This window comes from Nothobranchius furzeri, chromosome 14 (genome assembly GCF_043380555.1).
Source record: "Nothobranchius furzeri strain GRZ-AD chromosome 14, NfurGRZ-RIMD1, whole genome shotgun sequence".
In the NCBI taxonomy this organism is placed as follows: domain Eukaryota; kingdom Metazoa; phylum Chordata; class Actinopteri; order Cyprinodontiformes; family Nothobranchiidae; genus Nothobranchius; species Nothobranchius furzeri.
In genome coordinates this window covers 18,023,471-18,037,305 of record NC_091754.1, presented here as the reverse complement: position 1 = coordinate 18,037,305, position 13,835 = coordinate 18,023,471, and the positions used below count along the sequence as shown (strand labels likewise).

At 40.0% G+C, this 13,835-nt stretch overlaps 1 protein-coding gene across 7 annotated transcripts in view; it reads left to right on the top strand.

The window, feature by feature from the left end:
- Positions 1-1,049: 1,049 nt before the first annotated feature.
- LOC139061491 (UPF0524 protein C3orf70 homolog B-like) overlaps positions 1,050-13,835 on the top strand; it is a 38,381-nt gene continuing 25,595 nt past the window's right edge. Inside the window, exons 1-6 of one of the 7 annotated variants that reach the window (XM_070543957.1) lie at positions 1,314-1,444; positions 3,530-3,584; positions 7,737-8,785; positions 9,867-10,022; positions 11,156-11,248; positions 11,886-12,850. In XM_070543957.1, the coding sequence (XP_070400058.1) occupies positions 7,751-8,785; positions 9,867-10,022; positions 11,156-11,248; positions 11,886-12,194 (1,593 nt within the window). In that variant the 5' untranslated portion in view covers positions 1,314-1,444; positions 3,530-3,584; positions 7,737-7,750 and the 3' untranslated portion in view covers positions 12,195-12,850. Of the gene's footprint in view, positions 1,445-2,124; positions 2,240-3,529; positions 6,219-7,736; positions 8,786-9,866; positions 10,023-11,155; positions 11,249-11,885; positions 12,851-13,835 lie in introns of those variants that run through there. The other 6 variants (XM_070543956.1, XM_054747001.1, XM_070543958.1 and 3 more) reach the window with 6 other exon arrangements.

Genomic DNA, 13,835 nt, shown 5'->3' with positions numbered 1-13,835 from the left:
CACAGATACGACAGTGCTTAAAGAAATTAGGGCAAGTTATTTTGATAAACAACTTTGCTTTGATAAAATAATATGTTTTAAATTGAATGCAAATCTAACAATTTTATGTTCAGATTATTTTGGATGAGGGATTATTAATTTTTCACAAACACTGATAGGTGTTTATATTTAATCCAAAAAACTAAACTTAAATTATGATGCTGCTGTTGCACATGATGCTGTGATAAAATACATTTCTAACCAGTAAACAGTTTTAATATATTTCAGGTGTGTTTTTGTGACTTTGCAGGTGATGCATAACCGCAGTGGTTACAGATACTGGCCTTAATATTTTCCAAATATTATTCTAAGAACCAGTTTTTTTTTTACTTTTATGCTCTTTTAAAAGTGTTTCTAAACATGTTTTAAACATGTTTGCTGCATGTATTATAATGAGATGTATAAATAAAAACATTTTACTGAGTGTGGTGTTTTTTTTCTAGCATTCTGAATAAAATATGTGATATTATCTGTTCTTGACTTCTGCTGTTCTAGTTTATTCTGGAAGACCTGATTTCAGAGCAGCTCTGCTGTTTCCGGTTTCTGCTGCATCAGCTGTAATGGTGACAAAAGAGCAGAGGGAGACTCGGATTTAAACAAGTAAAAATCGGGCTCATTCTGGAGTAAAATCCGTCTCACACCCAACAGATGTTGGGATCACCCCCTAGCTGCTGGAGCACTCCACGATGCTTAATTTTCCCAGATGTGTTCCCGGTTGTGGAAACACGAGTTAAAAATCCTGATTAGTTTTCAGATTTAAATGGAAAGACACCTTGTGCGTTTTTTACTTCCAAAGCCAACCCTTTAAGGTCGATTGTAGATCATGAATATTAATTCGAGACCTTGCTGTTTGAAGTAGTTGGAAGAGCTGATGAAAGCCTCGTTTGAAGTGCGCGCAGCAGCTGGCTTTGTGTTTGTGGGCTCCTCCCGTCGTGTGATGAAGTTCAGATGCGCGTCACCGCGCCGCACAGCTGAGGAGCTTCCCGACGCGCAGGCAGGAGGATGGAGAGCTGTGTGGATGACGGGCAGCTTTAAATATGGCATTACTCACCGTTGATGACGCCCTTCTACTTCCACACCACCTTTTCTTTGAGCAGTAACCGAGCTGCTGTGGATTTGGACTCCCTGCGCCGTGCTTTTTGCGTCTGCGTGCTGGTTTCTAGTTTACTCTGAGAACATCGTGTGTGCGTATTATTTTTTCCACCCCCAGGAAATGTTGGCATGGCCGCATCGGGAGCGCATAAGTGTCCGAAGAGTGAGAAGTTGGACGAGGCGCAGGCTTTGGCCAAGAGCTGTGCGGGGAGACCAGACTTCCTGCCTTGCGATGGGCTCTCCATTTGCGCGACGCACAGCCACGGGAAGTGCTTCAAGCTGCACTGGTGCTGCCACTTGGGCTGGTGTCACTGTAAGTTTGTTTTTCTTCATTTTATAACAAATAAATACCACAACTCAACCCACAGTGCATCAGAATACGAGGAATACTGACTGTCTATAATATAAACAAGAAAAACACCGAAAATAAGCTTCAAAAGGCTATAAATGTGAATAATATAAGTTATAATACTAAAATAGACAGTAATGTAACAGATTTACCAGATTTGATCAGCACTGAGATTCCTAAATGAGCCATTTTATAATTATTTACATCTAATTCTAAACTACTTTAAACAATAAGTCATAAATATCAGTTTGATTCTGTCCAAACCCTATCAGCAGTTTTTCATCCAAACGCTGGAGGGAGAAAACATCAAAAGCAGACATATTATCTAATTTTTCTGTTTTTCTGGGACAAACTGCACTGAAAAAAAGGTAATTGGCAGGTCTTTGAATATGCTAAATCATATTTTGTAGGTGTTACACAATTTATACATGTTTCTTCTGTATACATGATTTATTGAAGTAAACTGGAGTTATTTTTCCACAATGTTAAATGTACACAATTTTCTTGCATTGACTAAAAGTGATTACATTGCCTAATTTAAATCAATATAATCATGTTCAACTAAAACCGGAAATGACACTGTTCAAAAAAGGCGCCGTAAAATATTATTGGACGATTGAAAGCGTTTTCAGCCAATTGTGATCACCCAACAAGATTGGAGGAGACGGGTGTAACCACCTGCAGCAGAAGCCTGCGGCTTTTTCCCTCGCATGGAGCTAATGTGGAGTCTGAGTGAGCACATGGATACTGAGTGAGAAAGTAAGTAAAATTACTTTAAGATTAAGCATGAGCCATGTCTAGATTGTTTTTGTCGAGTTATGTATTCAGAGCACTATGCTAGCTTGCTTTCAATGCTGTTAAGTTGATAACGCTGTGTGGACTGTCAAACATTCAGTGTTCATGTTCGGTGGAAAGTAGCCTTTTTTTATATGTCCGTGTATGTAGCAATTTTGTCGGTCAGCAAGCTAATTAAACCACTGAAAGAGCAGTATAAAATGGATGCCGTGTTTGGTACATTGAGTTCTCAGAATTATTAACATGCAGCGCAGGACTGCACCAAATTAAACCTTAAAAACAGTGGCTAGGCTTCAGCTGCGAACAAACTTGGGTTGCCAGCCTTTCAATGCGGCGGGTGCACGCGTTCCGTCGGGGATTGAGGATCGCGTGGACCGTTTGTACTCCGAACGGTGGGGGTGGGGTGGGGTGGGTGGTGCGCGTGGACCGTTTGTACTCCGAACGGTGGGGGTGGGGTGGGGTGGGGTGGGGGGTGCGCGTGGACCGTTTGTTCTCCGAACGGTGGGGGTGGGGTGGGGTGGGGGGTGCGCGTGGACCGTTTGTTCTCCGAACGGTGGGGGTGGGGTGGGGTGGGGGGTGCGCGCGGGCCGTTTGTGCACCGTTCGTTTGGGCGGCAGGATAGAACCATTGTAGCGTGACGTCACGTGCTCAGATGGCCGGTGTCGATACCAGATCTGCTCGGTGTCCTTGTCTCACAGCTAGCTAGCTATTTCAAATTCATTTGGAAGTCTAAAGTGGTGATATCTAAAAATCCCTAGGTTTTATTTTGAAAGTCTTAAATCGCAGAGATATAGCTGTGGGTAATGGCTGGAGACGGGTTTTTTTTTCCCTCCAGCAAGTGTGGATGTGCGCAGTTACCCGGACTTAATAACATGCATGCCTGAGCTCCACAAGGAGCATCCGTGAATAAAGATATATCTGTATGAAATGCACAAGACAGCCGCTTCCCCTCCCAATGAAATCAGAGACTGTGAAGCAAATCCTGTTATATTTATTTACAGTGTGGTGTTGGTAATAAAATGAATATCATTACATTTGTTTTATGCTACTGGAAATTTAATAATTTCTAAATTCAAGATTATTGTCATCTTGCCATATTCTAAGCTATAGTTAAACACCAGTAACTATTATTTAATATTATTAAACATGTTTATAATGCTTTTAGAATTGTGTATTGTATGTTGTTTTCGTATCTTAATTGCAAGCTGGTATTTTAATAATGTGGCTCATGATTAATTTGATTGTGTCTTACAGGTTTAGGTGTTACTGGGAATGTGGAGATGTAAGGGGTGCACAGAAACTGTGTCAAGTAGGTCTAAGCTTTTGCATCACTACAAATTAAAGCATCCACATTTTGGACATAGTTCTCACTTTCCATGCACATACCAGAATTGTCCGTGTACCTTTAAGACATGGAATGCCCTTATTGTCCATCAAAGTAAAATTCACTGCACAGAAGTCTCTTGTAAAGTGAAAGCAATTTTCAGCTGCCACTTGTGTAGTTGCAATGATTTGTCATCAGAAAGGGATTATTTTGCTCACATATATTCCCATCTTAAAAGAAATGAGACTGTCATTTGTATGTTTTTAGGGTGTGAGTTCAAAACAAACATTTACAGCACATTTAAAACACACAGAAATCGCAAACATAGCCATCACAGACTAGCTGATTTTAAACAGGGAGTAGTTGTAAAAAGCAAAACTGAAAATGATTTAGAGCAAAATGATCAGGAGTTAGCAGAACAGTCTGATGCTGTCATTCTTTCACGTGGTCAGTGTCGTACTGAGAATGTGCATGAAGTAATAGAGCAAAGATTTGCTGCTGCTTTGCTGAAGTTGGAGCATTTGGTTCTTGTACCCAGTTCAGCCATTGATGTATTTTTAGAGGAACTCCATCATTTAATTTGTTCTGCATCCATCCCATTATCTTATGACACATTGAGTAACATCTTTCATCAGAGAAACCTCCTTGTTGATGAAGTTATAGTTGCAGAAACAGTTGATGCTATTTGCTCTGGTAATCCTGTGCAAAGATCCATTCAAAAGGGTGGCCCTTTAAGTACAGCTTATCTTCGTAAGCTATATTACAAGGAGAAGTTCAGTGTCGTAGAGCCAGTTGAATACATACTTAATGTTAAAAACAAACACAGTTTCCAATATGTCCCCTTACTGAAGTCTTTACAACAGCTGTTGAGTAGAAGGGATATTGTTGAGCAGTTTGTTGAAAGTTATCAAAAGCAAGAGGAGACAGATTGTGGAAACTCGGATCTGTACCGTTCTTCAAAAGATGGTTCTCTATTTAATGGAAATTGTTTTCTTGCTGGTGAAAAATTGAGGATCATCCTAAATTTTTATGTGGATGACTTTGAAACCTGCAACCCTCTTGGCACATCAAGGAAGAAACATAAGCTTTGTGCTGTTTATTGGGTGTTGGCTAACTTGCCCCAGGGGTCTAATTCCTCATTATCATCCATCTACTTATCAGTCTTGTGTAAAACCAACGATGTTAAAAGTTATGGTTATGATAAAATCTTGGAACCTCTTCTACAGGATTTGAAAATACTTGAGGAACATGGTGTTTATGTACCGCTGTTAGGAGAGTCAGTTAAAGGTACACTATTCAGTGTAGTTGCTGACAACCTGGGAGCACACAGTGTTGCAGGATTTTTGCAGAGTTTTTCTGTGGAGTACTACTGTAGATTTTGCATAGGAAAGAACAAGGACATTCAACTATACTCTGTTGCATCTGGTGCTTTTCCTCAAAGAACCAAGGAGCTTCATCAGGTTCATGTCCAACAAGCCCAAGAAACAGGCACAGGTTGTTTTGGAGTAAAAAGGGAATGCATCTTCACCAAAAATCTAACTCACTTTCATGTCATCTTTGGTTATCCCCCCGATCTTGCTCATGATGTTTTTGAGGGCATAATACCAGTAGAGTTGGCTCATTGCTTATCAGTGCTTATATCCAAAAAGTTTTTCACATTGGCCCATTTGAATAGTGCTATTCTGAAGTTTCCCTACAAATTTGGTGACAAGGCAAATAAACCGCATGTGGTGTCACAAAGTTTCTCCAGCACAAAAACAGTTGGAGGCAATGCACATGAGAACTGGAGCTTACTCAGGTTTTTATCTTTTTTAGTTGGATCACTTGTGCCTGAAAATGAGCCTGCTTGGCTTGTTCTCATGGATCTGAAGGACATCACAGAGCTTGTAGTCGCTCCTGTACATAGTGATGACTCTTTGGCCTTTTTAGAAAGTAAGATCTTAGAACACAGGCAAAGATACCAAGCGTTGTTCCCAGACATCAAACTGCTCCCAAAACACCATTATTTGGAGCACTATCCTCAGATGATTAAGCTGTTTGGTCCAGTTGTCGGTCAGTGGACAATGCGTTTTGAGGCAAAGCATAGCTTTTTTAAGAAGATTGTCAGACACACAAGCTGCTACAAAAATATTCCTCTCTCGCTGGCCTTGAGGCATCAGATGATGATAGCTTACCATCTAAGCTCTCCAAGTTTTAGCACTTCTGAACTTGAAGTTTCAGCTGTGTCAACTCTACCTGTTGACTTGCTCAAAGACGAGATAGCTCAAACAATCAGAGATAGATTCCCTGACACACCAGAGGTTCACCTTACACAGAGTGTGACAGTAAATGGCATAACTTATAAGAAGGGAATGGTACTGGTTCACAGGGCAACAGGTGGGTTGCCCGAATTTTGTGAAATTGACCAAATCTGCATTTTGCATCAAAGTGTATTCTACATAGTAAGAGAGCTTGGTGGCTGGTACAGAGAACACTATAGAGCCTTTGAACTCAACTCAGTATCCACAAGATCATTGATTCTTGTAGCACTCAGTGAACTCCTTGATGCTTATCCTCTTGTTGACTACAAGATTGGATCTGTTCGGATGGTGACCTTGAAAAGACATATAGAAATAAAAGGTGATGAAAAGCTTTTGTTTTCTATATTACATGTGGTTGTTTTCTAACACAATTTGTTGCATTTACAGGTGCACCTGGGTTTTAGCAGTTTTTAAAATTTATTTATTTTCTCCAGTGATTAAAAATGGCTCTCCTGCGGTTCCAATGGGCCTGTATCTTTTGTTGTCATCTTTAGTTTGCACAAATGACCTCATCAGTGTTTGCCGGCTTTCCTTTTAAAGGAAGTTTCACACTGGAAGCATCAGTGGCGCAAAAAGGCAGCGGAAGCCTTACTGAGATGCTATTGTTTTCGATCATTTTTTTCACTCTATTTTAGGGCTGCTCAATTAATCGAATTTTAATCACGATTACGATCTGAGTTTTGAACGATTATAAAAAACAAAACAAGCCGATTATTTGCTCCTCCCGCTTGCGCTGCCCTGAGTAGCAAATGAAGCGCTCCTTACAGTGTTGCCAACTTAGCGACTTTGACGCTATTTCTAGCAGCTTCTCAGACCCCCTTCTTGGCTTTTTAAATCTTAAAAGTACCTAGCGAACACCTCAGAAACATCTCTGGTAACCCTTAGCTACTTTCTGGATAACTGTCGTCGACATTTCCTGCAGGTTAGCTAAACACGCCGCCTGCGCTCCGGACCGTTCTTCAGGACATTATAGGAAAGGGAATGATGTAGTGATGTGTCAGTTGCTAAAGACAGCTCTCGGAGCCGGCTCCCTGTTGGATTAACCAGAGTGAGTGACACACACCGCACCTGCGGACTCCTGAGTCACTAAAAACGGCTAAATGTGCGCGTGCTAAACACACGTGCAGCTTGCCCCGTTTGCTGTGAGAGCAGGTTGGGGGTGGGGGTGCAGCTGTGGTTGGGACAATTATTACATTAACTGATGGACTTGTAAATAAATAATTTATAAATAAGGTAGAAATAAGTTCCTCACACTGATAAATAATAACTAATCTCTCTGAGGACACGGTGCTAGTGCACTCTCCTACAGCACCTTGACACGACTCAATAAATGTTATGCAAAATTTTGTGAACATCAATTTATTTGTTATAAATGCCACTGTATAATTCTTGCTGTCAGTATTAGCAAGATATTGGTATTTGGGTCTGTACTGGTTAGACTTAAATGAGCTAAACCAAGGTCTATAGCCCTTGGGTCATAGACTATGGGCTAAAAGTATATTGGTCTTTTTATACTGGGAATCAGGAGTTCTTTTAGTGATCATCTTGTTTCTTATTTATTTTTGTCCTGATTGTGCCCTGAGCAATTTTATGACTGAATAAAAACAAATAAAATCAACATAAATAGAAAAATCGTCCTAAATAATCGTGATCTCAATTTCAGTCACCATAATCGTGATTATTATTTTTGCCATAATCGAGCAGCCCTACTCTATTTACTGTTCTTTTCTGTGCTTTTAAGCTTGAACATTTGCTGTTGTAAGTAACTGGAAGGAAAATTGACTTGAATGACTTGGAACATTTTTTGATTATTTACATGTAAATTTTCTGTTTGCAGAGTAAGTGTTGAAAATGGGAACTGCTATGATCCTAAAGATCATCTTGGCTGATGGTACCTCTCAGAGACTGACACTCTCCAGTGGACCCCCAGCATCTATTGATGATCTAACTGATGAAGTGAGGAAGCAGTGCGGACTTCATGGAGATTTCAAACTTCAGTTTATGGATGCCTTGTTTGGAAATGAATTCCTGAACCTCACTTCAATTTCCGAAGTTGAAAACAAAGGGACTCTTAAAGTCATTGACGTGTCAAAGACTGCTACTGTCCAGCACATGGATGAGGACTCTACTTTTAATCTTGTCTCAGAATCACAAGTATTCACGCCTTCCTCTGTTGGTGACTCCTCATACCTGTCAGGGGTATCTGAGGACACGGATGTGATGTCATCGAGTGAATTGGTTGGCTCACGATCATTGTGGCCTGCTGTGTTTCATGTTCCTACGTTTTCTTTTGATTCAGAGTTGAAACTTCAGCATGCAAATTTGGCTTACATTCAGAATGGGACTACACTTATTCCAGATCCGAAGTTGAAATCGGCAATCCTTGAGAGTTTGGTGCAGGAAATTGTGAAATATAAAGTCTATGCCAACGATAAAGAAATGCACGAGGTTGCCCAGAGTCTCATCAAAAAGCATCCTTGTTTGACAGAGAAAGGGTCCAGCACTGGATGTGGTGGGTGGAAGACCAGTTTAAAATATAAACTGTCTAACTACCGCACACAGCTGAGAAAACTTGGATACCCAGAGGTGACTGTAAACTCTTTAAAAAACAAACCTGTTGGAAGGCAAAGTGCAGCCTTTGGTGTTAAAAAGGCAAAGAGAGCAGAAGTGAATTTTTGTCCACCATACCCAGCAGCAGAAACCGAGGACACACTGGAGACTATGCAGAAATCTCTACTTTTGGATGTAAAGCAGAGAAACAACAGAAAGCTTGTAAAACACAAGATGGAAAAGACCTTTGCATTAAGACGACATGAAGTTGTTCGGGATGCACCAATGGTGGAATCTTTCATGGCGAAATGGCCTGCCCTGTTTGATGTCAGTGAGGTAAGATTTGCACCATGCATGGTTGTTTATCAAAGTAAAGGGCTTATTTTTTTAATAGAAAAACAAAACCTGGCAACAGCTGTTGTGGCTGATTAGAGCCCTGCACCGGAGCCCTAGGCCCAGGGGTCGGCCCACCCCGAGGGCCGGGCTTCGGGCCAATGACTGTGTAATTAACTCGGACACGGGCCGGGCGCCTATATTTTTAATCGAAATCATTAAAAAAATACTTAAAAACTTGAACGCAGCAGCACCTGCCTGCTTCTCACGCACCGGCACCGTTAGCTCAGTTAAGGTGTGTGTGGTTTATAAATGCACCTATATAAACAAATTCTCAAACTGCTGATTGAAACATGTGCCCCTATTCTAACATGCCATTTTATGTCCACTTTGATGTCAGAAACCATTCATTTATTCTCATGAAAATGGCAGCATTCTATTTTTCTGTGAATAAATTTGCTCTGCAGTAAAAAAAAATACAGCATTCATTGCTGGGTTTTTTCTAACTGGAGAGCGCATTTTCAGAACGGCTGATTAAATTTACAAACGCTGTATTAATTCGGGGGTGTTTATTTAATCTGCCGCACTGAAAATGCGCTCTGCAGTTAGAAAATTAGAATGCTGCTTTTTTTTTTTCTAATTGCACAAGAGCGCATTTTCAGAGCAGATTAATTTAGAAATGCATCCAATTAATATAGTGTTCATAAATTTCATCTGCCGCTCGAAAAATACGCTCTGTTAGAAAAAAAAGCTGCATTGATGCTGTTTTTCTTTCTCTTCTTTTTTTTTTTTTTTTTTTTTACTGCAGAACGCTTCTCACAGATAATTAGAATGCCGAGCAATCTATCCCGCTAAAACATTATGAAAGGTTAAAAAAAAGTCTGGCTCGGGTTGGGCCAGAGAATCCTGAAAACCTTTTTGGACTGGGTCGAGCTGGTGCTCCTCGGGCCGGGCCGGACACGGGCTCAGATTTTAGGCCCGTGCAGGGCTCTATGGCTGATTATGTTACTTGTCTGTGACACTTCTGTTGAGTGACTTGCCTTCAATGTGTAACATGTTATGTCATTTGTGCTCTGTTTTTCAGATCAATGCTGAATTTGAGAGGATAACCACAGTTCCACTACAGTCAAAGTTCCTGTCTCAGCTGGATCTCCACTCTGACACCCTTATAAAGTTGTTCCAAAAAAGAGGAGGGCAGCTAGGAAGAAGGCTCAAAACGATTGTTGCACAAATACCTGATGTAAGTAAAGTGTGTGTGCTTGTTTATTTATTTGACAGGCACTTTTATCCAAAGCGACGTAAAATTGTTAACCTATGGGGCATGTTGTGATCTGTGGGGGAAACCAGAGTACCTGAAGGAAACCCACGCATGCCTGGGAGAACATGCAACACCACTCAGAAAGACTAGGGGTCTCAAACCATGTTTCTCAAGGGGCCCCATTCAGCCCCTGATCACCTGTTCAGCAGGTCATCATGGTTGTACACCACAGCTTTGGAGTTTTTAATTATGTGGAGAGTATGTAAGTTTTGGAAACTGCTATCAACTTTCTCAGAATATTTTTTCTACTTTTTTATTCAAATTGTAAATTTTGTTTATATTTGTCAGCTTCATGCCTTTTCTTTCCAAAGTGCATGCTATTATAGAACCTGTTATATTCTCAGAGAATTGAATACATAAATTTGTGTTAAGACAGTAGACTTTAGACTAGGGGTGGGCAATCCTGCTCCTCAAGGGCTGCTATCCAGCAGGCGTTAGTTGTTTCTCTGCTTAAACACACCAGGTTTGAATCTGCTGGTGATTGACAGGCTGTTGCAGAGCCTGATGAGCTGCTGAACAGGTGATTCATCCAGGAATCAGGTATGTTGGAGCAGGTAAACAGCTAAAACCTGCTGGATAGCGGCCCTCAAGGACCAGGATCACCCACCCCTGGTCTAAAGTCTACTGTCTTAACACAAAATTATGTAAATGATAAATGAGCCGCACTTGTATAGCGCCTCACAGAGTAAGGACTCCAAAGCACTTTACACTAGAGTGTATCATTCATCCATTCACACACACATTCACACACTGATTGTGATGAGCTACGATGTAGCCACAGCTGCCCTGGGGAATACTGACAGAGGCGAGGATGTGTACACACACACACACACACACATCACTGCACACATATATACTCAGACATACATCTACACACACACACACACACACACATCCACACTCACACAAATATATCTACACACACACAAACACACCCATCAAGACACATATCTACACACACATCTAGAAACACATATTTACACACATACATTTTGAATAAAATCCATTCTAGGACCCCTTTAATTTCATGAAAATCTTGATGATTTTGTCTTCAGTGTGACGAGCCAGACGCTGGACGCGAGTGTATCATCAAAGGACTCTGTGTCTACATGGGGGAAGATCCAGAGAACCTTGTGCAGGAATATGTGGTATGTACATACTTATCCCTAGTATTCCAAATACATTTTCTGGCCAAACTTAGGTTCAAACACGCTTAGCAAATGGTAAATGACCTGTATTTGTATGGCGCCTCCTAGAGTTTTACAACCACCCAAGGTGCTTCATAACAAAATCAGTCATTTATCCAAGCACACACACACTCACAACCTGATGGTGAGGAGCTAAATTGTAGCCGCCACAGCTGGGGCTCACTGACAGGAGACAGAAACTGACCGATATCTTGTGAGAAGCTGATATTTATCTCACACACAAACGCAACCGTAGGGAGGGATCTTCCAAGACTCGAGACACTCTCCACCTGTGGTTGAGAACATTCTGCTAGAAAGGCAGTGAATAATACATCTGAGAGTTTAATTCCTGTAGTCTGCTTGACCCAGCAATGGGTGCTTTACTATGAGCAATATATGTGCATTTATTCAGTAGGGTTGTGCCATTTCATAATTTTTACATATATCCAATAAGTATGTGTAGTTACAGGAGAGTCTGTGTGAGTGATAATCTGATTATCTGTGATAATGTCTAATACACCCATGTGTGTTTTTCTGTAAAGGGTCTTTATAATGAGCTTTGTATTTTTATATTAATTTATATATTGTCTCTCTACAGGACATGGATGAAAATGCCATCAAAGAGGTCATTCAAGACACCACCATTGGAATATATGTCATAAAACGATCTACTTCTGCGGAACCAGAGGACATTGGGATTATCCTTGAAGGAATCAGCGTGTTGCAGGATTTGGAAAATGTAGCATTAGCAGTTGCTATGCTATTTGGACTCATGTATGCACTAAACCTCAACTACCCGGTTGACCTCCGTTACACCTTTGAGGTAATCCAGAAGGTTTTCATGGGACTGGATGGCAGTAAACCTTCCAACAAAACACTTGCTCTCAAAAACCAGCTGTTTCAGTGAGTGATTCAATGACTACAGTTTGTGTTGCCTTTTGTATTGACCCATTTTGGCCTATTGTTGTCTCTTTACTCCACTGGAAGTTGGTGGTGTTTTATTATTCATTGTTGAGTAATATTGAATAGTTTATAATAACTATGTTCCAAGTCATTACAGGCGGGTCCTTAAATAGTTCCAGTATTTGAATATTTCAGCAGCTTTGCACTTATCGATTTTATTCTGATTAATATGAAAGTTCGATTTTATCATAAAATGTTTTATATGTGGGGAGCTCATTCAGAGCAGGTTTTCTGTGTCTGGATATTTTAGCAGATTTGCACTCATCATTGTTATTAATGTGAAAGCCTTGTTCATGAAATGTTTTAGATGGGGGAAGCTCATTAAGAGTAGCAAGATTTCAGTTTTGCTGGAAAGGTTCATTTGAAACTAAATTTAAAATTCATTGATGTGAAATACAATATTTAGGACAGAGAAGTTTTAATTAAACTGACTGATATGCAGTTTTGCTCTTTTTCTATTGCTGTAAAGACAATTCCACGGGTTCTTTTGTTTCCCTCAAGTCAGTACAAAAATATCTTGTTAAGAGTCAATGATAATGGAAGTTTATTGCTTTGTCATTTTCTGCCCTTAAAATGTTAATAAACTGAGTTTTACTACAACTTTTCAGTTCTCTGGCTTTTTGTCAATGCAGTTCATATTTTCCATGTTCTAATTTGCACAGACATGGGACCAATGAAAACATTACATTTGGAAACGGGCAACTTAAAAGAAAAAAGTAGGATAAACAAACTTACTTTGCATTACGTTTACACAATATTTTTGAGCAATTCTAACATGAAAAAATCAAGTTGATATTATAGTTAAATATTGTACATTGAACCTAAGAAAAGTATTTTGGCATTATTTAAAAAAATTAAATTACATTTGTTCAGAAAAATCATGTTGAGGCAACATGATTTTTTAAAGCAGTTTCACGTAAAGAAAATACATTGATTGGGAGAGAGTTTATTAGTAAAAGGAAAGAGACATGTTCTATTGGTTAAACTCATTGTAATCATGTGGAACCGATGTACACAATAAAATCACGTAAATCCAAAGAGTTATTTTTTTCAGTGTGGTGTCCGACACAGTCTTATGACTCTGTCACACTTCTGAATCATCACTTTCAGTTCCGTTTAAAAGGCCATGAGTGTCTTTACCGTTCAGAATGTCTGAAAGACCTTAAAATGTCAAAATAAACCTGATCTTGGTCTAAATAATAAAAACACACTTATTTGTGCACCTGGCTTGTACTAATCCACAACAGAAAACAGTCCAGAACATAATATTTTGTGCGTTTTCAGAAGAAACCGTTTACTTTTTAAAGATAAAGCAGGACATTTGTTATTCTGTGACCCAATTTCAGATTTCACAGCCTTTAATTTAAAAAAATCTCCCTTTTAAAAGGAAAGGTTTTTGTTTCAATTTACTCATCAGCCTCGTTAATTTCATTCATAAATAGAAAGTGGTCCTGATGGATGCTTATGGCTGCAGCGCCACTGAAACACAACATTCCCCGTCGCTTTGAGCCGTGTCAGTGGCATTTTCAACTCTCATCCCTCAGCCGCGTTCTCTCCATTTCAACCTTTCTCAGCCTGGACTCCT